This window comes from Schistocerca cancellata, chromosome 2 (genome assembly GCF_023864275.1).
Source record: "Schistocerca cancellata isolate TAMUIC-IGC-003103 chromosome 2, iqSchCanc2.1, whole genome shotgun sequence".
In the NCBI taxonomy this organism is placed as follows: domain Eukaryota; kingdom Metazoa; phylum Arthropoda; class Insecta; order Orthoptera; family Acrididae; genus Schistocerca; species Schistocerca cancellata.
The window spans coordinates 101013895-101041307 of record NC_064627.1 but is presented as its reverse complement, the minus strand read 5'-3'; the positions used below and the strand labels follow the sequence as shown (position 1 = coordinate 101041307).

Here is a 27413-nt window from a genome sequence, read left to right as displayed (position 1 = left end):
AATATCTGACATACAGTGACGGAAACTGAAGGCATTACACAACAAACAGTTAAATGCTACCGAACTGATAGTCCACAATTTGCATGGCTTTTTACAGTATTTTAATGGCTCTAAGCACTATGCGACTTAACTTCTGAGGTCATGAGTCACCTAGAACTCAGAACTAATTAAACCTATCCAACCTAAGGACACCACACACACCCATGCCCGAGGCAGGGTGCGAACCTGCGACCGTAGCGGTCCCGCGGTTCCAGACTGTAGAGCCTACAACCGCTCGGCCAACCCGGCCGGCAAAATATCTTTCTTGTGAAACACAACTAGCTCTTTATACTCACGAAGTAATAAGTGCTATCGACAGGGGATATCAAATTGATTCCATATTTTTGGATTTCCAGAAGGCTTTCGACAGCGTGCCTCAGAAGCGTCTTCTAACCAAACTGCGTGCCTACGGAGTATCGCCTCTGTTGTGCGACTGGATTCGTGATTTCCTGTCAGAAAGGTCTCAGTTCGTAATAATAGAGGGAAAGTCATCGAGTAAAACAGAAGTAATATCCGGCGTTCCCCAAGGAAGTATTATAGGTCCTCTATTGTTCCTGATCCATATTAACGACATAGGAGACAATCTGAGTAGACGTCTTAGATTGTCTGCAGATGATGCTGTCATTTATCGTCTTGTTAAGTCATCATATGATCAAAACGACTTGCAAAATGATTTAGATGAGGTATCTATATGGTGTGAAAAGCGGTAATTGACCCTGACTAAGGAATAGTGTGAAGTTATTCACATGAGTTCTGAAAGAAATCAGCTAAATTTCGATTACGCGATAAGTCACACAACTAAATACTTAGAGATTACAATAACAAATAACCTAATTTGGAAGGATCACATACATAATATTGTGGGTAGAGCAAACCAAAGACTGCGATTCATTGGCAGAACACTTAGAAGGTGCAACAGGTCTACTAAAGAGACTGCTTACACTACGCTTGTCCGTCCTATTCTGGAGTATTGCTGTGCGGTGTGGGATCCGCATCAGTTGGGACAGACGGATGACATCGAAAAAGTACAAAGAAGGCCAGCTCGTTTTGTATTATCGCGAAATAGGGGAGATAGTGTCACAGACATGGTACGTGAATTGGAGTGGCAATCATTAGCACAAATGCGTTTTTCGTTGCGACGGGATCTTCTCATGAAACTTCAATCACCAGTTTTCTCCTCTGATTGCGAAAACATTCTGTTGGCACGCACCTACATAGGGAGAAATGATCATCACGATAAAATAAGAGAAATCAGGGCTCGCACAGAAAAATTTAAGTGCTCGTTTTTCCCGCGTGCCGTTCGAGAGTGGAACGGTAGAGAGATAGCTTGAAGGTGGTTCATTGAACCCTCTGCCAAGCACTTTATTATGAATAGCAGATTAATCACGTAGATGTAGATGTAAAATAATGAAACTGATGCTGTCACAGACTAAGTCTGCATGTGCCAAAGATGAACAAACAGTAACTGTGAAGCTTGAGGCCTTCTCAGTGGAGTGTGGAATCTCTGATGTCTGTAGACAAATCAGTGTGGCTGTGGCCTTCATTTGTGTAGGACCTGATTTTGTTTTGCCCGAAAAATAGTATGTGTAATAACAGAGGGAAAAGCTTCCGTGAAGTTTCACACGAAACTTGGAAAAACTGCTACTGAAACAGATCTACTAAATGTCCTAGTAAGTGCAGGCAACAGCAACCAGTAAGACGGGTTAAACAGAACTACACAGCACATGACAGCACGCGATCCGTCTGTGGAGTCCACAAACACAACTGGCAAAATCTAGGAATTTATGTCCCAGAATTTACGTCATACTTGGAAAAGACCAGGCATTGCGGGGAGTTAGATTACGTCATGGTGAGGCAGAGATTCCGAAATCAGATACTGGATTGTGAGGCGTACCCCGGAGCAGATATACACCTAGTTCACAATTTTTTGTTTATGAAGAGTAAGAGACTAATCAGGAAGAATCAATGCGCAAAGATGAGAAGTATGAAAGTACTAACGAATGAAAAGATATGACTGAAGTTCACTGAGGCTATAGATACTGCGGTAAGGAATAGCTCACACAATTCAGTTGAAGAGGTGTGGACATCTCTAAAATTGGCAATCACAGAAACTAGGAAGAAAAACACAGGGAAAAATAAGTGAACTGCGAAGAAATCATGAGGATCAGAAGAGATCGATGAAAGATGGAACTACAAAAAGGTTCCGGGAAATTCGGGTATACAGAAATACAGGCCACTTAGGAACGAAATAAATAGGAAGTGCAGGGAAACAGGCGAGAAATAGCAGCATGAAAAACGTGAAGAAATCTAAAAAGAAATGACTGTCGGAAGGACTGTCTCAGTATACAGAAAAGTCAAAACAAACCTAGGCGAAATTAAAAGCAAGGGTGGCTACGTTAAGAGTGCTAGGAGACCTCCACCGTTAAATGCAGAGAAGAGAGCGGGTAGGTGGAAAGAGTACATTGAAGGGCTCTATGAGGAGAAGACTGCTCTGATGATGGAAGAAGAAACAGAAGTCGACAGGGAAAAGATAGGGGGTCCAGTATTAGAATTATAATATAAAATAACTTTAGAAGATTAAAATTGAATAAGGCAGTAGGGATAGATAACAATCCATCAGAATTTCTAAAATCATTGGGGGAAGTGGCAACAAAACGACTATTCATGTTGGCATGTAGAATGTACGAAACTGGTAACATATCATCAGACTTTCGGAAAAACATCATCGACATAATTCCGATGACAGTAAGGACCGACAAGTGCGGGAATTATCGCACAATCAGCTGAACAGTTCATACATCCAACTTACTGAGAAAAATAGTGTAAAGAAGAAAGGAAAAGAAAACTGACGATCTTCAATCAATACCTTCTCTGTGCAATAGCAATGGAAATGTTACTGATAACAGTGCTGCTAAAGCAACGTTACTAAACACAGTTTTCCGAAATTGCTTCAGCAAAATATTCCAGAACTCGTATTAAGAACAACTGCCACCATAAGGAACTTAGATATCCTCGGTGTAGTGAAGCAGCTTAAATCACGTAATAAAGACAAGGCCTCCGGTCCAGATTGTATGTGAGTCACGTTCCTTTCAGAATATGCTGACACAATAGATCAATACTTGGTAATCACATACAACCGCTCGCTCATCGAAAGATCCGTACCTAAATACGGGAAGTTGCACAAGCCAGACCAACAACCGAGAAAGGAGATAGAAATATTCCGCTGAATTACAGACCCATATCGCAATAGGTACTGCATTCGAACATTATGAATTATCTTCATGAAAACGATTTATTGGCAAACAGCCAAAACGTATTCCGAAAATACCGGTGTTGTGAAACATGACTAGCTCTTTATTCTCACGCAGTAATGAATGCTGTCGACACGGGATGTCAAACTGATTCCATTTTTTAAGTTTCCAGAAAGCTTTTGACACCGTTCCTGACAAGCGACTTATAATCAAATTGCGTGCAAATGGATTATCGTCTCAGTTGTGCGACTGAAGTCGTGATTTCCTGTGAGAAATGTCACGATTCTTAGCAACTGATTGAAAGACATCGAGTAAAAGAAAAGTAATATCTGGCGTTCTCTAAGGAAGTGTTATAGGCCCTCTGTGTGTGTGTGAATTCCTAAGGGACCAAACGTCTGAGGTCATCGGTCCGTAAACTTACACACGACTTAAACTAACTTATACTAAGAACAACACACACACTCATGCTCGAGGGAGGACTCGAACCTCCGGCGGGAGGGGCAGCGCGACCTGTGACATGGCCCTTCTAACCACAGGGCCATTCCGCGCGGCTATAGGCCCTCTGCTGTTCCATTTCTATATAAACGATTTAGGGGGGCAATCTGAGTAGCCCTCTTAGACTGGCTGCAGATAATGCTGTTCGTTATCGTCTTGTTAAGTCATCAGATGATCAAAACGAATCGCAAAATGATTTAGACAGCATATCTGTATGGTACAAGAAGTGGCAATTGATTCAATATAATGAAAAGTGCGAAACCAACCCATAGGTACTAAAAGAAATCCGCTAAGTCACGGTTAACGATACATCACACAAATATAAAGGCTGTCAATTCAACTACAGACTTGGGGCTTACAATAACAAACATCTTAAAATTACGTACGTAATGTTGACGGCACAGCAAACGAAAGTCTGAGAGTTATTGGCCGATCTCTTAGAAAATGCAATAGATCTGCTAACCAGACTGTTTACGCTACGCTTGTTCGCCCTCTCTGAAGTATTTCTGTGCAGTAGCCGATATTTCTGGGATTGCTGTAGCCTTATTCGCGAAAACTGCGATTTTAGACCGCAACGGTCCAACGAAGGTGTTTCAGCTGGGGAACAGGAAGTTTTCGCCATTTTAAGCTATTACATTGACTAACCAGGTTTTAAATTGTAAGACATTTCCGGGGGCAGATGTGGACTCTGACCACAATCTATTGGTTATGACCTGTAGATTAAAACTGAAGAAATTGCAAAAAGGTGGGAATTTAAGGAGATGGGACCTGGGTAAACTGAAAGAACCAGAGGTTGTACAGAGTTTCATGGAGAGCATAAGGGAACAATTGACAGGAATGGGGGAAAGAAATACAGTAGAAGAAGAATGGGTAGCTTTGAGGGATGAAGTAGTGAAGGCAGCAGAGGATCAAGTAGGTAAAAAGACGAGGGTTAGTAGAAATCCTTGGGTAACAGAAGAAATATTGAATTTAATTGATGAAAGGAGAAAATATAAAAATGCAGTAAATGAAGCAGGCAAAATGGAATACAAACGTCTCAAAAATGAGATCGACAGGAAGTGCAAAATCGCTAAGCAGGGATGGCTAGAGGACAAATGTAAGGATGTAGAGGCTTATCTCACGAGGGGTAAGATAGATACTGCCTACAGGAAAATTAAAGAGACCTTTGGAGATAAGAGAACCACTTGTATGAACATCAAGAGCTCAGATGGAAACCCAGTTCTAAGCAAAGAAGGGAAAGCAGAAAGGTGGAAGGAGTATATAGAGGGTCTATACAAGGGCGATGTACTTGAGGACAATATTATGGAAATGGAAGAGGATGTAGATGAAGATGAAATGGGAGATACGATACTGCGTGAAGAGTTTGACAGAGCACTGAAAGACCTGAGTCGAAACAAGGCCCCCGGAGTAGACAACATTCCATTGGAGCTACTGACGGCCTTGGGAGAGCCAGTCCTGACAAAACTCTACCATGTGGTGAGCAAGATGTATGAAACAGGCGAAATACCCTCAGACTTCAAGAAGAATATAATAATTCCAATCCCAAAGAAAGCAGGTGTTGACAGATGTGAAAATTACCGAACAATCAGTTTAATAAGCCACAGCTGCAACATACTAACACGAATTCTTTGCAGACGAATGGAAAAACTAGTAGAAGCCGACCTCGGGGAAGATCAGTTTGGATTCCGTAGAAATACTGGAACACGTGAGGCAATACTGACCTTACGACTTATCTTAGAAGAAAGATTAAGGAAAGGCAAACCTACGTTTCTAGCATTTGTAGACTGAGAGAAAGCTTTTGACAATGTTGACTGGAATACTCTCTTTCAAATTCTAAAGGTGATAGGGGTAAAATACAGGGAGCGAAAGGCTATTTACAATTTGTACAGAAACCAGATGGCAGTTATAAGAGTCGAGGTACATGAAAGGGAAGCAGTGGTTGGGAAGGGAGTAGGACAGGGTTTTAGCCTCTCCCCGATGTTATTCAATCTGTATATTGAGCAAGCAGTAAAGGAAACAAAAGAAAAATTCGGAGTAGGTATTAAAATCCATGGAGAAGAAATAAAAACTTTGAGGTTCGCCGATGACATTGTAATTCAGTCAGAGACAGCAAAGGACTAGGAAGAGCAGTTGAACGGAATAGACAGTGTCTTGAAAGGAGGATATAAGATGAACATCAACAAAAGCAAAACGAGGATAATGGAATGTAGTCGAATTAAGTCGGGTGATGCTGAGGGTATTACATTAGGAAATGAGACACTTAAAGTAGTAAAGGAGTTTTGATATCTGGGGAGCAAAATAACTGATGATGGTTGAAGTAGAGAGGATATGAAATGTAGACTGGCAATGGCAAGGAAAGCGTTTCTGAAGAAGAGAAATTTGTTAACATCGAGTACAGATTTAAGTGTCAGGAAGTCATTTCTGAAAGTATTTGTATGGAGTGTAGCCATGTATGGAAGTGAAACATGGACGGTAAATAGTTTGGACAAGAGGAGAATAGAAGCTTTCGAAATGTGGTGCTACAGAAGGATGCTGAAGATTAGATAGGTAGATCACATAACTTGAATAGGATTGGGGAGAAGAGAAGTTTGTGGCACAACTTGACCAGAAGAAGGGATCGGTTGGTAGGACATGTTCTGAGGCATCAAGGGATCACCAATTTAGTATTGGAGGGCAGCGAGGAGGGTAAAAATCGTAGGGGGAGACCAAGAGATGAATACACTAAGCACATTCAGAAGGATGTAGGCTGCAGTACGTACTGGGAGATGAAGAAGCTTGCACAGGATAGAGTAGCATGGAGAGCTGCATCAAACCAGTCTCAGGACTGAAGACCACAACAAACAACATTAACTAAAACGTATCAAGGTGTTATCTTGATATGAATATTGGCCTTCTATGCATATCTAACAATGAAATGGCCTAATGCGACATGTCGAAACCTATACTGAAACATTTTACAAGGGAAAAATACCGCGAAAGAAATGCACATTTAAAGTTTTAACTGTTAATGTGTGCTGCAAGTATATTTTAAAGTTGAACATAACCATTTTTGCCGCACTAAGAACCGATTATAACAGCTGTTTGCACACAAGCCCTTCCTGCATGGCGAATCAGCCGAATCCGCCGTGGCAAGAGAGCGTAAGGCAAACTTCCATGTTGCACAAACGCGAATTTAAAGCAGACGTGGCAAATAACTTGCAGTTTTTACCGACAGCTAAACTGCTGCTGGTGTAACTTTTACAAAGATGACTAGCATAGGAAATTACACTGAAGAGCCAAAAAAACTCGTGCACCTGCCTAATATTGTGTAAGGCCCCCGCGAGCACGCAGAAGTTCCCCAATACGACATGGCATGGTTTGTCCATAAATCAGTAAGAGTACGAGAGGGTGGAGATGTTTTCTGAACAGCACGTTGGAGGCGTCCCAGATACGCTCAATAACGTTCATGTCTGGGGAGTTTGGTGCCCAACGGAAGTGTTTAAACTCAAAAGAGTGCTCCTGGAGCCACTCTGTAGGTACTCTGAACGTGTGAGATGTCTCATTGTCTTTCTGGAACCGTCCACGTCCGTCGGAATGCACAATGGATATGAATGGATGCAGATATCAGACAGGGTGGTTACGTACTTGTCACCTTTCAGAGTCGTATCTAGGCGTATCAGGGCTCCCATATCACTCCAACTGCACACGCCCCACACCTTTACAGAGCCTCCACTAGCTTGAACAGTCCCCTGCTGATATGCAGGGTCCATGAATTCATTAGGATTTCTCCATACCTGTACACGTCCATCCGCTCGATACAATTTGAAACGAGACTCGTTCAATCAGGCAACATGTTCCCCGTCATCAAAAGTCCAATGTCTGTGTTGACGGGTCCAGGCGAGGCGTAAACGAGTGGGCCTTCGGATCCGAATGCCCATATAGATGATATTTCTTTGAATGGTTCGCACACTGACCCTTGTTGATGGCCCAGCCTTGATCTGCAACATTTGCGGGAAGATTGCACTTCTGCCCTCTTGAACGATTCTCTTCAATAGTTGTTGGTCCCGTTCTTGCAGGATCTATTTCCGGCCGCATAATATCAGAGATTTGATATTTTACCGGATTCCTGATATTCACGGCCCACTCGTAGAATGATCGTACGGGAAAATCCCCACTCCATCGCTACCTCGGAGATACTGTGTCCCATCGCTCGGGCGCCGACTATAATACCACGTTCAAACTCACTTAAATCTTGATAAGTTGCTATTATAGCAGCAGTAACCGATCTACAAATTGCACCAGACATTTTTTGTCTTTTGTAGGCGTTGCCGACTGCAGTGTCGTATTCTGCCTGTTTGCAGATCTCTGTATTTGAATACGCATGCCTATTTCAGTTTCTTTGGAGCTTCAATGTAAATCGAGACTGTGTTTGATGTTACATTACAGACGACTTCCATCAGTGGGGATTCAAATTTGTTGAAATGAAAATTTCTTATACATAAATTATTTTATAACAATTCCTGTACCACATTTCTTAAGGTAATTTCGAATTATGTTTAGTTTACTAACGATGAAACTGTTTCTTGTTCATGCCATATACTCGTCACAAAAATGGAACTTATCTATTGAATGACGAAAACAAATATTTTCCTTTAAGCAGGCACACGTGACAAAAGAAAAATTAATGCATTCAGAGACTTCACGGTATTTACTAGTTTCATTTAGACAGAATGAGGACGGAGTAAGCTGATGAAACGTTGTCATGCAAACTGATACTACACAAATGACTGAACTTTAAGAATACGGTGCTATTCCATTTAAGAAACTGAATTAACAAGGAGCTATGTAAAATTATGTTGTCTGACAGTTTCCTCAAAAATGTTTTCCACGGTCTAAAAAGTTCTTTATTGAGCGACTGATCACATTAGTTGTTCCAGGAGTAATCCTCAAAGCCAGAGGTGGTATGTCGGGGCCAAGAGTCCAACAAAAGCAATGAATTATCTCTGCAGCTTGGAGGAACGCGTTTCGAATGAAATGTTGAAAATTATCCTTTCGCATTTTTCCAGACTTTCAGACGTCGACTAGATGATTTTTCCAGCTTTAGGTTTTTTTCCCTAATTTATGGTTCTGACTTGCCTTGAGGTACCTGTACATGGATATAAAGCTGCGTAAACATTAATACATACTTGTAGCATCGTACCCAGGGTTGACCGCGGTCCTCTGGTTTGGAGCTGAGTGGAAGGTCTAAACCAGAGGCTAAGACGACTCTGCGACGGTATCGGATGCGAATTTGTCTACCTGCGCTATCGGGTGCAGAGTTGTAGGGTTCTCCTTAACAGGTCAGGCGTGCGCTACACGCAGGAAGCGGCTACTAGGATGGCGGAGCACGTGTGGCGTGCACAATGGGCGTTTTTAGGTCCTCTCCCTTGGAAGAAAAGACGATTTGCCTGTTAAATCAGCCACAGCGACCTCAGAGAATCTTGGTCCTCGCAGATCAGAGATAGAAAAGGTTGATATGATTTTGGTAAACTGCAGGAGCATCCAAGGGAAGGTCCCAGAATTAGTATCGCTTACTGAAGGTTATAATCCACTGATAGTATTGAGAACAGAAAGCTGTTTGAAACCAGACGTCAATGGTAACGAAATCTTAAGTTCAGACTGGAATGTTCATCGTCAGGATAGGTTAGTCGCCAATGGTGGCAGCGTGTTTATAGCAGTAAAAAATTCGATAAAATCTAGCGAGGATTCCGAATGTGAATTAATCTGGGTGGAACTGAGTATCAAAGAACAGACAAAAATGGTGATCGCATGCCTTTATAGACCACCTGGGTCAGGATATGCTGTTGTAGAGCGCTTCAGACAGAACCTGCAGAATAACATTAGTAATTTTCCTGATCATGCCCTTGTAATATGGGGTGACTTCAACTTGCCAGGTATAGATTGGGAGTGTTAAGCCATCAAAACTGGTGCCAGAGACAGGGTATCGTGTGGCATTGTTCTCGATGTCTTGTCCGAAAATTACCTTGAGCAGATAGAGAGCCAACTCGTGAGACCACCTGGCAACAAACAGACCTGAACTCATCAAATCAGGGAGTTATCAGTGATCATAAGGCTGTGACAGATCTATGACGACGGGTCCTACAAGGAATGTTAAGGAAGGTAGGAAGATATATTTGCTCAGCAAGGGTGACAGGATACAAATTTAAGAATATCTCAGCAGTCAGCATCAAATATTCGGCGATGAGGACGAAGATGTGGAGAATAAATGGAAAAAATTCCAAGGCATCTTTCAATATGCCCTAGACAAGTATGTTCCGGGTAAGGTTTTAAGGGATGGGAAAGATATCACCATGGTTTAATAGCCGAAAAGCCCTACTTACACAAAGAGCACTTCATCTCAGATTCAAGAGAAGTAAAAACCTAGCTGACAAACAAAAACTGAACGAAGCGAAAATGAGCGTAAGGAGAGCCATGAGAGAAGCGTTCAATGACTTTGAAAGTAAGACGCTGCCAAGCGACCTGAGTGAAAACTCTAAGAGATTTTGGTCGTATGTAAAATCAGCAAATGTGACAAAATCATCTACTCATTCTCTCAGCGACCACACTGGCACTGAAACGGAAGATAACAGAGAGAAGGCGGAAGTACTGAATTCGGTCTTCTGATGTTGTTTCACCGCACAAGATTGTAACATTGTTCCTCCTTTCAATCGCCGAACGAACATCGAAATGGCAGAATTTGAGATAACCGATCACGGAACTGGAAAGCAGCGACAATCGCTTAGTACTGGAAAGGCTCCAGGACCAGATGAGACACCTATAAGCTTCTATAAAGATTATGCGAACGAACTTGCTCCCCTTCTAGCAGTGATTTATGGTAGATAGCTCGAGCAACGAAAGGTAACTAACGACTGGAAAAGAGCGCAGGTCATTCCCGTTCTTAAGAAAGGCCGTACGAAATATCCACACAGTTATAGACCAGTATCGTTGACGTCAATCTGTCGTAGAATTACGGAACACGTCTTATGCTCAAGAATTACAACGTTCCTGGATAATGAACATCTCCTCGATAAAAATCAACATGGTTTCTGCAAACAGAGGTCCTGCAAAACTCAGCTCGCTCTGTTCCCTCATGAGATCCATAGAGCAGTGGACAACGGTGCTCAGGTTGATGCCGTATTTCTTGATTTCAGTAAGGCATTTGACACCGTCCCACATTGCCGTTTAATGAAAAAATACGAAATTACGCAGTATTGGAGCAGACCTGCGATCGGATTCAAGAATTTCTTGCACATAGAACTCACACGTCGCTCTTAACGGAACTACATCGACAGATGTAAAGATAATATCCGGAGGACCAAAGGAAGTGTGATAGGACCGTTGCTGTTTACAATATATATAAATAATCTAGTAGAAAGTGTCGGATGCTCTTTAAGGTTATTCGCAGATGATGCAGTTGGCTATACCAGAGTAGCAATGTCAGAAGATAGTAAGAATTTGCAGAACGACCTGCAGAGAATTGATGAATGGTGCAGACTTTGGCAGTTGACACTGAGCGTAAATAAATATAACATATTGCGCATACACAGAAAAAGAAATCCACTACTGTACAGCTACACTATTGATGACAAGCAGCTGGAGATAGTGTATGTCGTAAAATATCTAGGCGTAACTATCGAGAGCGACCTTAAGTGGAATGACCACATAAAACAGATAGTGGGAAAAGCAGATATCAGACTCAGATTCATCGAAAGAATCTTCAGGAAATGTAACTCATCCACGAAAGAAGTGACCTATAAGGCGCTTGTTCGCCCGATTATTAACTATTGTTCGTGCCCGTATATCCGGCGTTCCTATCACTTGGAGCTGATAAAGGAGATAGAGAATATCCAACGAAAAGAGGCGCGTTTCGTCACGGGATCGTTTAGCTGGCGAGAGAGCGTTACGGAGATGCAAAACAAACTTCACAGGTAGACGTTACAAGAGAGGCGTTGCGTATCACGGAGAGATCTGCTATTGAAATTTCGGGACAGCACTTTTCAGGAGGATTAAGACAACATATAACTATCCCCCCACATACATCTCGCGTATTGACCACGAGTAGAAAACTCGAGAAATTAGAGCCAACACAGAGGCGAGTGGAACAGGGTTGGAGGGATCAGATAATGGTACCGAAAGTACCCTCCACCAAAGCCACCATTTGGTGGCTTTGGTGGTGTGATGTAGATGTCGATACACTCATCGCTGGCATTATTGTACATGAGCGTGTCACAGCATTCATCGACTGCAGAACCGACTCTTTTTTTCTTTTTTTTTTTGTCCTGAAATGAAAAACTGCAGTCTGGACGCAGTTTTCTCGCGTAATTTTGCTGATTGTCGTCAAACACAGCAGTTGCGGGGATAACAGCAAGCTCCGCTTTCACGACAGCTACAAATATCTCTATAGCATTGCTTATTGATGATTTCTCCTACATGTTTACTTGAAGTAAATATCGTAATTTCGCGACTTCCTATTCCGTAATAATCTTGAATTTGCTGAAACAGTCTCATTTCCCATCCGGAGGGCCCAGTTTCGTAGATCTCCATCAGTAGATCTGCTCTCACGACCAGTTCTGAATCTTTGGAACAGGTTTTCATTAATAATTTTGGCAATTTCAATCTGACATGCGTTTCTTACTTCGTGTGTTTCTTCCATTTACAGAATTTACTTTCAGATTTTGGAAAACAAAACCAGGTTTGGACATTGGTCAAGTGTTTTCTCCCTTCTTCGATCAACCAAAAATTCACAGCGTTTTATCTGTCACTGAAAGCTGTTACTGTACATATTTTCCTTGGGCTAGGGAGGTATTCTTGTTCTGGACTCTTATCGATACAAAAATCATCGTTTGAGTCACAGCTGACGAAATTATTAGTATTATTTCCTATTTCTTCTACTGTTTTCACAGTGTCTAACGAAATTTTGACATCTTTTGATTGAATGTCCAAGAGATTAACAGACAACACATACGCGAGTCTTCAGGAGAAGCCGGTGATTTCTTCTTTGTAAGATTGAGAACGTTACCTGGATTCCATAATTACTGTGACACTCTGGAACTTTCACAATAAGGGATGCTATTAACAGGTACAAATGAAGGTATCACAATGGTTATTAATTAAGTTGTATCTCTATTGCTAAACATTTACAATACCGCAAAAGCAACTGGTAACTACAAAGGATATTAAATGAGCTACACATTCTAACGAATTGTAACTGCGAACAATTATTTCAGAGAATGTATCACCGGAAACTGAAAATCGCTTTACAAACTACGATCGCGCCAATTCCTTGTTTACGGAGGCGCCGCGAACCAATGATACACGCCTACCATGTCACGCATGCGCCGTCTGCTACGGCTCCAGTAGGGGGGGGGGGGGGGGGGTCATCTCCAACTGCCTAGGGGCTAAGAGTTTGGAAATGCTGAACATTTTGTAAAAAATTCTTGCAGTGCTTCTCAACAGCTAAAGTTTTGACAGTGTATTTCTTTTTTTGTATTCTTTGTGTATAAAAAATTTCAAGGTGGTTTCGACAAGGAGATATTCAGAAAGCTAGCTTCACCCGTAGCTGCAGAGACGGCACGGTAGGAGACGGACAGCGGTAGTGGTGGGGGATCTCTATTGCGCACGGCAGTAGAGCGGTATGGAAGGTGCAATTCGACCAGGTAAGCCGGTGCACGACGCATGTATCGCATAACTTTTTGTCTACTGCTGACGATTCTGCAAAGGATCTAGCCGGCTGCTGTGGCCGAGCGGTTCTAGGCGCTTCAGTCTGGAACCGCGCGACCGCTACGATCGCAGGTTCGAATTCTACCTCGGGCATGGATATGTGTGATGTCCTTAGGTTAGTTAGGTTTAAGTAGTTCTAAGTTCTAGGGGACTTATGACCTCAGATTTTAAGTTCCATAGTGTTCATTGCTATTTGAACCAGTTTTACAAAGGTTCTATCATCTGCTTCTGTCAATAAGGCCAATAATTCAGCAAATATCGACGTTCAAAGTCATTAGTTTCTCACTACAGTATCGTAAAAGAAAAAGTCGCATAAACAAAGGATTAATCAAAGTGAATCAGTTTCGACTACACGTTAACAGGAAGAAACCACATAAAACTGGAAAGGTTTAAAAGATGTGGCAACGCTTAAAAAGTCAAAATGTAAACTAAACAACTTTTGTACGTCGGTTAATGATGTGACAGCCCCCTGAAAATGAGAAGTACTTGTAGGTATGGAGAATAAACATATGGTCAACAACATAGATTCATCCCTTAAAATACTGCATACTGTGCCTAAAAGTAGAATCGTGACTATTCTAGAAGAAATAGAGATTTACAACTGTATTAAAAGTCGTCCCAATGACCTACTTAATGATCAAACTGATTTAAAAAATAAAAGATTTTTAGATAATTTCCAGTCCGTTTTGTGTACAAATGATAGATTGTAAAATGGCTTACAGGCGCAATACCTTGACATCTGATGAGATTTTACCACCATGACATTTTGTATAGACAAGCGTGTGAAAGAGGTTAAAAAAAGATGCTTCAAAATTATATTATAGTAGTAAATCCGCTACCACTCGCAATATATCTATTCTCTTATTTTATGTATTTTAAGATCGCCAGTTTTTATGTGATGTATCTGACCAGTTTTGTTTAAATCATAAGTAACAAATTTTATCAGTAATCTGGTGTATTTTACTGTAAAGAAAAGTTTATGGACTACAACGAGGGAAGAAAAGCATACTCCAATGTATTTCATTTTTTTGCATGTTTTATAAATGAAATGCAGCCTCGACATTTCAATGTATCCGAAGTTTATGATTTATTGTATTAATCTATTTGAACAGTAATTCTTAGAATTTTATAGTTATTTTAGACACTTACCAAAAACATTTCAAAATATTTCGATGGAATAGTATACATATTTACTTAATCCTGTTTACTATAATAGAGCCTGGTTGAAGGGTGCATCAAGTATTTGTGCGGAGGCATTTTAGTGTTTTGTCACAATCTGAACTGGATTGCTGGCGAGCGTTTTACGCCATCTAAATTCGTAAAATTTATACGCATACAAAGTATTATATATCATAGCTCTGTCTTCATCTCATTTACGAGCACTTAAGTCAATATGAGAGCTTATTAACAGAAACACATGTATTATCCCCTATTATGTTATAAATAAATATTCCCATCCTATCCTACTGCCCATACAATCGTATCACTATTTAGTAAGCTGTATGATGTCGACAGATGAAAAGACTTTACGATATAAAGCTCATAAGTTGTATCCTTGGTGTGCACTATCTTTGCTACGTGCACAGGCAGTATCTTTAGTAAATGTATTTTCGCGCCTACTGACGTAGCTCCACATGTTGTCAGGGCTCCTGAACTTGTATGTGTGATACATTATTAGAACGATGGTAACATCGACAGTTCAGACTATATTTAACAACATATTACGATGTAATAAGTGTTGTACTCATCGGATCTTGTGGGACTCTCACAGTTAAAAGGCTGTATTTTGACGACGACATGTAGTTGCACCCGTTTAAATGCTACCCTACCTATCAACTCGTCCAAGTTCTGGTCAGCCCACCGTCGCCGCCCGGAACTAAGCCCTCCCCCTACTATCCTCTTCTCCATGATGATCACCCCTTCCTTGACGCCCTTAGTAAGGCCAATCACTTTGCCTCCTACCTGTCCGATGTGTTTTCCATCCCCGATGATCCCCAGTTCGATTACTCCCTCTTCCCGGATATCCGCGATCGAACTGACACCTCTGTCCCTCCCCTCGCTCCTGGTTTCCAGTACTTGGACAACATTGCACACACGGAACTCAGTGCCCCTATCACTACAAATGATCTCATTGCTACACTCCGCACGAAACGCAACACCGCTCCTGGTCACGATCGTGTCACCTACCGTCACCTTCGTGAGGCTCCTGTCTCTTTCCTCTCCACCCTGGCCAGGCTCTACAATGTAGTCCTGTCCACCGGTTACTACCCCAACCTGTGGAAAACCTCCCGTATCCTCATGTTCCTTAAACCTGGCAAACCGCCGTCCGCCGTCTCCTCCTACCGTCCCATCGGCCTTACCTCGGTCTTCAGCAAGGTCCTGGAATCTATCCTCACCCGACGCATCCACCAGCATCTCCGGCAGCACCGCCTCCTTCCCGTAACCCATTGTGGCTTTCGGCCGTCCTTCTCCTCCGACGATCTTCTCCTTCACCTCACTCATCTCCTTTCCGACCAGCTAAATTCCCGTCGCTCCGCAATCTGCCTCTCCCTTGACCTCGAACGCGCTTATGACCGCGTATGGCATTCTGGTCTCCTCTTCAAGCTCCAAACCCTTCCCATTAACTACGTCCGTCTGATCGGTTCCTTTCTCTCCCGCCGTCCTTCCTATGTCATCATCCATAACACAGATTACTACACCTTTTTCCCCTCCACCGGTGTGCCCCAAGGCTCCGTCCTCTCCCCCCTTCTGTACCTTTTGTACACGGCGGACATGCCGCCGCCGTCACCCCCTGTCCACCTTCTCCAGTTTGCCGATGACACCGCCTTCCTTGCCCTTGCCCTTACCCTGCAACGCTCCCAACACCTTCTCCAATCCCATCTTGACCGGTTCACCGCTTGGTGCAACCAGTGGTTGCTTAAGGTCAATCCCTCCAAAACCCAGGCGATCATTGTAGGCAAAACCACCCCTTACTTCCGCCTCCTTGATTTCTATCTCACCGTCTATGGCCGTCCTATTGCCCTCACTCCCACCCTTAAGTACCTTGTCGTCAACCTCGACCGTCGCCTCTCCTGGACTCCCCATCTCCAGACAATCCAAGCCAAGGCACGTTCCCGACTCCGTCTCCTCAAGCTCCTTCCCGGCCGCACGTGGGGTCTGGACCCCTCCACAATTCTCCACACCTATAAATCCCTCATCCGCCCTATCCTTTGTTACGCCCATCCAGCCTGGATCTCCGCCTCCCCTCCCTTTTATAAATCCCTCCAAATCCTTGAACGCCATGCTCTCCGCCTTGCCTATCACATCTGTCTCCCCTCCCCCACGTGGATCCTGTATGATCTCATCCCCTTCCCCCACCTCCTCCTTTTCCTTGAAAGGATACGGATCCTGTACACCTCCCGTAAACTTGATCCTCCTCACCCGCTCGTATCCCCGATCCTCTCCCACCCCTGCCCGCTGCCGCACCTGTATTCCCACGTCCCACCCGGTCTCCATCTCTCCACCCTCCTTACCCTCTCCCAAGGTGGCTTCCGCCAGCTCCCCCTCCCTGATGATGTCCTCGTCCCCTCCATCTACCCCTCCTATCAACTTTGATCCTGCCCCACCCCCCACTTCCGGTGTCCTTTCCTTTCGGCGCCCTCCCTCCCCTCTCCTCTCTTCCCTTCTCTTTCCTTTTCCCCCATCCCCTCCCTCCACCCCTCTTCCCCTGGGCTTCCCCTCCCCCTTCCTCCCTTCCCCCTATCTCCCCTGCCCATGGCATCCCTGCTCTCCCCTCTCGCTCTCCCACTCCCCTTCCTCCTCCTCCTCTCTTGGCAGGTCCCCGGACTCGCACACACATAGTGAACATTCGCGCGCCGGAGATCATCGCCTTCTGTGTCTCGTGTGTGTGACGTCGTTTAGTGTTTTTGGTGTCCGCCGTCCCACTACTACGTTCACTTGTGCCGTCGGATTCATCAGTGTTCTGTGCGCCATGCCAACGTGTTTTCAGTGTTGTTATCATCACATGTGAACGACTCCGTGTATTTGTGTCTCTGTGACCTCTCTCTTTTGCCCATCACTATGTTCATTATCATTCTCCGTTCTTATACTATTGTAAACACTATGGCTGAAGAGCGGCGTAGTGTGTCGCTGCCAGCCTACCTGATTTGTACAAGTATTAAAATAACAATAAAGTAAAAAAAAAAACGACGACATGTAGTTGCACCCGTTTAAATGCTACCCTACCTATCAACTTGTCCAAGTTCTGGTCAGCCCTCCGTCGCCGCCCGGAACTAAGCCCTCCCCCTACTATCCTCTTCTCCATGATGATCACCCCTTCCTTGACGCCCTTAGTAAGGCCAATCACTTTGCCTCCTACATGTCCTATGTGTTTTCCATCCCTGATGATCCCCAGTTTGATTACTCCCTCTTCCCGGATATCCGCGATCGAACTGACACCTCTGTCCCTCCCCTGGCTCCTGGTTTCCAGTACGTGGATAACATTGCACACACGGAACTCAGTGCCCCTATCACTACACATGATCTCATTGCTACACTCCGCACGAAACGCAACACCGCTCCTGGTCACGATCGTGTCACCTACCGTCACCTTTGTGAGGCTCCTGTCTCTTTCCTCTCCACCCTGGCCAGGCTCTACAATGTAGTCCTGTCCACTGGTTACTACCCCAACCTGTGGAAAACCTCCCGTATACTCATGTTTCTTAAACCTGGCAAACCGCCGTCCGCCGTCTCCTCCTACCATCCCATCGGCCTTACCTCGGTCTTCAGCAAGGTCCTGGAATCTATCCTCACCCGATGCATCCACCAGCATCTCCGGCAGCACCGCCTCCTTCCCGTTACCCAGTGTGGCTTTCGGTCGTCCTTCTCTTCCGACGACCTTCTCCTTCACCTCACTCATCTCCTTTCCGACCAGCTAAATTCCCATCGCTCCGCAATATTCCTCTCCCTAAACCTCGAACGTGCTTATGACCGCGTATGGCATTCCGGTCTCCTCTTCAAGCTCCAAACCTTCGCCCTTCCCATTAACTATGTCCATCTGATCGGCTACTTTCTCTCTCGCCGTCCTTCCTATGTCACCATCCATAACACAGATTCCAACACCTTTTTCCCCTCCGCCGGTGTGCCCCAAGGCTCCATCCTCTCCCCCCTTCTGTACCTTTTGTACACGACGGACATGCCGCCGCCGTCACCCCACGTCCACCTTCTCCAGTTTGCCGATGACACCGCCTTCCTTGCCCTTGCCCCCACCCTGCAGTGCTCCCAACACCTTCTCCAATCCCATCTTGACCGGTTCACCGCTTGGTACAACCAGTGGTTGCTCAAGGTCAATCCCTCCAAAACCCAGGCAATCATTGTAGGCAAAACCACCCCTTCCTTCCGCCTCCTCGATTTATATCTCACCATCTATGGCCGTCCTGTCGCCCTCACTCCCACCCTTAAGTACCTTGGCGTCACCCTCGACGATCGCCTCTCCTGGACTCCCCACCTCTGGACAATCCAAGCCAAGGCACACTCCTGACTCAGTCTCCTCAAGCTCCTCTCCGGCCGTACGTGGGGTCTGGACCCAAAACGCAATGTTATATTACGATAGAAGAATAATAATAACTTCTTTTGTCAGATACGTTGTCATTTTTCGCTTATTCTCTCCATTTCCACTAATAAATGTTTAATGGGTGTATAATGGGATCTTTCGCTTGTACCGGTATATAGAACAGGAAGGTACATACCTACAGCTTGTTTTTCAGCGAATTCCAAGGGTAGATTTAGCTACTGGGTGGTTATAATTGAAGTGCAGCTACTCAAGCAGTTCCAGTGTCTGCTCTAATTATCATATGGCAGCTGAACTTCGTAGATATGCCAAGGCGTCAATGCGGAGCCGGTTTAAGGTGGAAAAAAATACTTCCAGTTTTGGCCACCAGGTGCAAATTTAACTCTGTGACTGCAAGAAAGACGTATAAAAAGTTTCCATACGTAATTTATTAGGAATGCGACGTGGGGGTTAAGTTCAAGCAAGTCAGAAAGGCAGAATGCTGATTTTCTTATTACCCGTTTTGCATGAAAACAATGCTTTTCACAGAGTTGCTATCATCGAAATCCTGAATCACATGCTGTACGAGGTGGTGTCGGTAACATGTGCGCATCACGGTACATCTGACAGGCCCTTCGAAGAATAACGGACTGAGAGCAAAGGTGCTTGTGAACCCACCGCCAAACAGTCACATACGGCGAGTGCAATGGCTTTTCGTGCAGTACACACGACTCAACAGTACCACAAATTCAGCAGTTCTGTGTATTCACTGCACCCGTTAGTGTACAATGTGCCTCGTAACTACACACGTTATTGCCCGGCCACATGTCACCAACTTCAACCAGTGCCAGAAACCGAGGAGGAAATTCGGAAGATTGTTGCAGATCATGAGCTTTCAGTTGCTGCACCATCTGCATCATGTACGGGTACCAGTGTAACACAGACCGCAAAACTTTCCACACTTTTGATCATGGGAGGACAATTCTCACGACAGTGAACGGAAGTACTAACACTACCAGGGACACAAGCATGATGAGTTACAACAACAGCAATGATTTCCATCGGGATAGGGCGCCTACGCCTTCCACGAGTCACACCCAGCTCATCTGTGGTTTCAAATTTAGTTATAATCTTCTATAAACCATTTAATGACATCTGTCCTCTTCTTAGACCTTTCAGTTGGCGATACTGTATCAGTGAAGTGCTGTAATTGGTGCCGTTCACGTGAAACAATTTCACTTACAGCACACGGTCTCTCTTCTCGTAACTCACGTTACGGCTTGTTAAATGACAGTGTGGACATCATACGATCATACAAGCAGTCACATTCAGTCACATTTGCACCTGATGCCCAAAATTGGAACTCATTTTTTTCCGCTATAAATCTGTTCCGCATTGACGTATAACCATACAATACAGCCCACACTGGAACTCTGTGAGTAGCTTCACTTTAATTAAAAATAGCCAGTGTTTGTGGAGAGACAGCGCTATAAATAATAACATTAATACACTTGTTGAAACCAGAAGACTTTATCATACATATCTATCTCAATGCTTTGAGTAGGAAGGATGTAACGTCTTGTCGATATTCCAGTCATTTGTGGCAGGCCTCTTACCGTTAGTCGAGGATGGCGAGCAACTGTGATCTCAGTATTTGTTTGAAGCGCTGTAAGGAAACCACGTCAAGCTCTAGTGTGGAGTTTCAGATTGGAATTTGAGCTCCGCTAAACCCTGATCGAATCAAATTTATTAACAACTGTGCAAACTACGTCTGTGCTTTGAGGACTCAAGGATTAACCAGTGCTACTATCAACTGTGGAGCCGGCCGGTGTGGCCGAGCGGTTCTGGCGTTTCAGTCCGAAACCGCGCGACCGCTACGGTCGCAGGTTCGAATCCTGCCTCGGGCATGGATGTGTGTGATGTCCTTAGGTTAGTTAGGTTTAAGTAGTTCTAAGTTCTAGGGGACTGATGACCTCAGATGTTAAGTCCCATAGTGCTCACAGCCATTTGAACCATTTTGAACTTATGACTTCATGTGTTAAGTCCCACAGTGCCGATTTGAAACAACTGTGGAAGGAACGTACGGACCTAGTCTATTCAATGGAAGATCAATTTTTCAGGAAATGTTTTAATACTCACCTACAGCTGTCGGTGTAGATGCATCTTCTGTTTCTGTCTTGCAACCTCTGAACTCGTAAGGGTTTTCTTCGGCAAAATCAATCCACCGGCGACAGCCTTCGCAAGTGAACATAAAGCTGTCCACGACTCTTAATGTTGGGTAGGGTTGACGACTATTTTCATTGCAAGACAAGTAGCGAAACAGCGTGGGGATTCCGTCATTGGTTATTACGTATGTGTAACTGCAATGACAAAAGGAAAAAGAATTAAGAATAATAAAAAATAAATAGCACACATAAGACCTTTAAAAATTATGTAAGAGTTGCTAATAACTTTATCGTTGAGCTACAGTCTTAATTTACAAAAATAATGCTTACTTTTCTCCTGAGAAGTCTGACTCGGTGTGGCTGGTGAAGCTGCAGTGTCTACATTGATATGTGCGATTCTGCTTCAACGACATAGCCTGCACAGAAAGAAAAGACAGAACTTTATTGGAGACAGTTTTAGAAAGTTTTTATACGACGAGAATAGAGCCAACGTGTTCGGAATTTTGTATTCTGTGAACAATACAGGTACCTCATATGAGTTTACCGTCTCATATCAAGTTTGTTAGGATCCAAGAATTTTGTCATCTCTATCAAATTACGAACACGAAGAATAGCACTCGGGTTGCATTCTGAAGCAAGTAAATTCTGAGAATATTTTATGATCTGGTTTGGTCTGTAACTCTGTGTGACATAGAGCCTTCTAACGTGACAACCATTAGACGTACGGTACTAGGTCGTCACCTACCAGTAACTCGTTTGACGTATTGCCATTTGGAATTACACAAACAGTCGGAACGGAGGGAGTATTGAGTAGGTTTCCGGTTGGTTGGTTAGCATCAATCCAGCGTTCAAGAGATAGTCCTTCTGCAGCTAATGACATCAGCCAGAAAATGGAAATATGATAGTACGTAGGAGTGGTAACATCAAGATGCTGAAAGCAATATAGTACCAGAGAAGAAAAATGATTTAGAGGTAAAAGTACGTAGGTCGAGCTGGTATGCAGGTCAGAGAATAGACGAGAACCCCTCCAGGGCTCATCTGGGGAAGAGAGCCACTTCACCCACATTTGATCTCCACCCTGCCTCCTCCCCTGCCTAGACAAACCAATTCAAGACTAAGTAACGGCATAATACCTTCCATTGGGGAGATTCCTAGTAGTAGAAGGCTAATAACGTAATGAACATCAGTAGGACCGTCAACTGTAAAATAATATCTGTTGTTCAATCATGGCCAGGAGACGTCGGTTTGTTAAGTAATTGTCAATGTCAATAAAATTCACCAACAGCCGTGTACTTTAAGATATTACTTTATTTTATTGTGAAGGGCACCAGTTTCGGCATTTCTTTATGCCATCTTCAGGCCCCATACGAATCTATCCAAATAAACTAACTTGCCGTGTAGCATCATAAATCTCTGGACATGGACATCGTGAATTAAATCTTTACATTCGAAGACATGATGCTATCATTGGACAGTCGGAGCGGATGGAGGGGCGCCCTTCCCATAACCGTCTCCCCCCCCTCCCCCCCCCCCCGATCCTTTATAATCAAAGTGCTAAAGGTAGTACGCACCAAAACCTATTCAGATGTTCTTATGTCGCGCTTTAGGAACTCTTAAAGTCTTGCCTTCATCAGAAGTAAAATAGGGTGCAGCACAAAAAAGGGATAAGCGCATCGAAAAGTAACATAACTGAAGAGAGAGAAGATGGGGGGGGGGCGAAATACCCAGGCCTAGAATGTGGCAGGAGACAAACCAATCCCAACTACCCTGTCCCTGCCCCAAAAGCAGTTTAAAACGATGTAAGTCAGAATGCAAACCACTTTCTCAGAGGAAATGAAGAACCATTTCAACTGTTCACATGTCGTTCACCAATATTAAAGGCACGGTAACCGGAATACCATACCTGGCATTGAGAGCAGAAAGAGGGAGAATTCGGCCAGACTGTGAGGTACTGTCTGTAAGACGTGGCATCGTGGGTGACTCATTACATAAGGTGAAACTATGCCGTATGTAAAAGTGACGTACGTATATTGGGGGATTCCTTCTGAGAGCAATGGTATGTGAAATGCCATGCAGCCGTGAAGTTTATTAGAGGGAACGGTAGTTCCATCTCGAATGAGTATAGGTCTTATTTTCAGCCACAAATCGGCGTGTGGGAAAGTCAAAGCGAGTGTTGGACGAGTAAGGACTTCACAGGCCAATGTCCAGTTGATTCCCCGAGACATTTGTGGTAGTCGACAGTTGGCTTAAATACCGTAAGGACTGCAAGTTTCTTCAAGAATGACACTTTCCACTGCGCACATTGCAAACAGATATTGCAGGTAGACTATTATTGATAGGGAATGAAAAATCAAAGCGAAGACACCCAAGTATAGATGGCATGTCGAAATGGGAACAGAGCTGCCACAACAGTTCTGTAAGTTTTAGACTGCCCAAAGGATAAGTATGATCATTGACTTATATGGAAGGAAGCAAGAGGACGATACAACATCTGTACCAAGATAGTACCGTATGAGGGTTTGAAAAATGTGAGGTATTTTTGTGGTTCAATGAAGGTAGACATTATTTCAGAAGATTTCACACATAACAAATGGCAGATTGAGTTGGCTAATAATTTCTGTTGTTCTTCTATTTTATTGTGAAAAGGAATTAAAAATTTTGCATAATGTAACGAATTAGTTGCTGTTTTATAGCATATAACAACCTGATCGTGCAGAACTGAGGTATATAAGGTCACTTGTAAATAAATGCATTTAAAAGTAAGCTGGTATTAATATATTCATTTTGCAACACAGCCTTTTCCATAAAAAGGAGAATAAAGGAAATTTTGCAACTACAACCTATAAATGTAATTACATTCAAATTTTAACAGCATGTGCTGCCATCCAGCATTTTGTACTGCCAGTTTCCCAGTGTGATGAATATGTCACATTAAATTTGGATTGGAAAATGTTTAAAGAGATTTGCACATGAGATAATGAAAAGAGGCTATAATAAGAGGTTATGGTGAAATAATAGTTTTTGGTACTATAGAGAATGCTGTTGGGCATTAAAAGGTTAAAGGAGCTTCTGAAGGCTCCAGATCAAATAATGCAGAATGGACAGGTAACAATCCATCGCCATTTCCAAAATGACTGGGGGAAGTGGCAACAAAAATACTATTCACACTGATGTGTAGAGTCTATAAGACTGGTGATAAACCTACCATCAGACTTTCGGAAAAACATCATCCATGCTCCACACAATTATGAAAACAGCAAGGGTTGGTAAGCGTGAGAACTATCGCACAGTCAATTTAACAGCTAAAGCATTCAAGTTGCTAAAAAGAGTAATGTACAGAAGAACGGAAAAGAAAATTGAGGACGTATGCAATTATACTTTGCCCCTTGATAAGATATTCTGTAGGTTCCAGCCTTCCGCAATGCCAGTTCGTCCATTACGGAACCGAGACGAGCGCAAATCCTTGTAAGTGACCGAAGGATTACTGTGACATAATGTTTCCATGGGATTCTGCCTAATTTCGATTAAATATTCCTTAGAGCTATATTGATATGATGTGGATAGTACCCATTAACTTTGAACACAGATTGTAGACGATCCAACTCTTTTTCAGGGCTGGCTCTGTCACACACAAGTGCCTGGTGCACCAATGTTCGGAGGACGCCCATAGTTTGTGAAGAATGGTGACAGCAGACGACTGAAGACGCAGGTCGGTATATGTGCTCTTACGGTAAACGGAATGGCCCAGTGACCTGTCCACTTTCCAACTGGCCAAGACATCCAGAAATGAGGGCACATGGTTCAGTAGAACTTAAACCAAAAGTCTTCTGGCGATAAGTTGATGGCACCTTTGTAGTGTGGCCACAGTGGTGATGGTGGCTTGCTAAGGGAGAAGGCAAGAGTTCGGTGACTTCTTTAGTATCTTCACAGAGAAAATATTTTATGTCTAATGACACGACTAGAGACAATAAATTTTATTAATTTGGCGTCTGAAGTTTAACTCCGCGAACCCGCTTCCCGACAGATGACGTACATACTGTCTCACCTATACGCAGCCGCCTGTGCAACCCAGATGGAGCAATATTCTTCTAAGAGAGCGCTAAACCCGAAGAAGTGCGCTCACATAGCGGCTGCCTGTGAGCAAGCGTCTCAGCGCCGCTTTCTTGTATAAACTTTAGAACGTGCACTAGCAACCCCCAGTCTATAACACTCAGCTGAAGATGACTGAATGATTGTCAGCCGAAATATGGTGGCAAGATATCTCCGTCATCCGGCTGCAACGCGCAAAACTGCTTGGAATATCATTCAGTCTGTTGTAAGGTACCCATGTGCTCAGTTGTAACACGTTGTGTCGGAAAAACCATTGATATCCGGCCCTTTGTTTATTGGGATTATTTTCTTGTTTCATTGTACTCGTCTTGTCCCTTCTGCTTGTACCTATAATTGTCAAACAACGTGTATTACCATTAATATCACACACTGCGGAACCAAAACATTATGACCACCTGCTTAATAGCTTGTTTGTCCGTCTTTAGAATGGAATACATCCCTGATTCTGCGTATCACGGATCCGACATTTTGTTAGTAGGTTTGTGGAGGTATATGGCATTAGATGTCGACGCACAGGTCAAGTAATTCGCGTAAATAACGGGCCGCTGATTTGCGTACGCGGTGATGGCACCCGACAGCGACCCAAATGTGTTCCGTAGGATTTACATCAGCCGAGCTTGCCCGCCGAGACATCACAGGAGTTCACTATAATGCTTCAGAAACCATTGTTGCACTGTTATGGCACCGAGGCACGGACAATTATACTGCTGAAAGATGACATAACCGTCTGGGAAGACACCAAGCATGAAACGCTGCACGTGATTCGCATTGCCAGTGTGTCTTCGGTTACTACCACAGGTCCTATGAAAGGGCAGGAGAATGTCTTCCACAGCATAATACTTCTCCCACGTTTCGTGAAGAGTCGTCGATGCCCAAATATTTTCCACCTAGTGGTAGTTTCACTGTTCTTCTACCACTTTCCTACATGTAGCACGTCAATATTCGACCAGCTTCACTGTTTTCGAGACACTCGTTCACAGGCTCTGCGTAATAATAATCTGCTCTTTGTCAAAGTCGCTTATCTCAATGAATTTTCCCTTTGCAGCCCATATCTTCGCTAGGGTGATTCCCCGTCCGTGTTATCCCGCTTACAAACTTCTGTTGACGCGTCACGTGCCCGAAACGCCACAAGGCGGCATCCAACGTCGTAATAGGTGATCATAATGTTTTGGCTTGTGAGTGTAAATGCAGATTATCAACGACGTGCGGAAGCAACCTATCGACATTTCACTTGCGTTTCAAGAGCAAACAACATAAAGCAGGAAATGTTGAAAATACCCTAAAAATTCAGTACTAAGTACCTAAATAAGATGCAGTGGACAATCTGGATGAAATAGAAATTTACACTCATAGAGAAAGATACCCTGAAGACATCAACAATAAACAAACAGTATTTAAACATATAAAACCTAGAAAATTTTATGTACATTGTAAAGGAATATCGCAATAAACGCAAAATAATGTAATACTTATCAGGTACATAAAAACCACAAAATACTATCTGCAAAAAAATTAAACGTAATCGCTAACTTTCCGCAAACAGAAATTCCATTGTAAACATATGGCATCACTGGAACCGAAGCTGTCAAAAAAGCTGTCAAAAATAACTTCACAAGATCGTGCTAATAAAAAGAAAACATATAAATAACGTGGTAATATCATAACAAAAAGTCAACCGATATTTACGCTTCCAGATGGCATATGGACCACCTCATACCAGCTAAGACGTAATCATAAGGTGTCATAGGTATACACAGACTAGCATACACGTAAAAACCTATTAAACCATCTTCAAAGATACCGGTACATTTGATCATGGCAAAATGTCGAAACGAGCTCGTCATGTAACTTGTATCATTACAAATAAATAAGTTGTTGTTGTTGTGGTCTTCAGTCCTGAGACTGGTTTGATGCAGCTCTCCATGCTACTCTATCCTGTGCAAGCTGCTTCATCTCCCAGTACCTACTGCAACCTACATCCTACATCCTTCTGAATCCGCTTAGTGTATTCATCTCTTGGTCTCCCTCTATGATTTTTGCCTTCTACGCTGCCCTCCAATACTAAATTGGTGATCCCTTCATGCCTCA

General features: G+C 43.4%; 1 protein-coding gene across 1 annotated transcript in view; it reads right to left on the bottom strand.

The window, feature by feature from the left end:
* The window catches only part of LOC126161363 (uncharacterized), a 249699-nt gene that overhangs the window by 181774 nt on the left and 40512 nt on the right, over positions 1 to 27413 (bottom strand). Inside the window, exons 3-4 of the mRNA XM_049917133.1 lie at positions 21546 to 21631; positions 21190 to 21410 (exon numbers count right to left, since the gene is read on the bottom strand). Of these exons, the coding sequence (XP_049773090.1) occupies positions 21190 to 21410; positions 21546 to 21631 (307 nt within the window). The remainder of the gene's footprint in view (positions 1 to 21189; positions 21411 to 21545; positions 21632 to 27413) is intronic.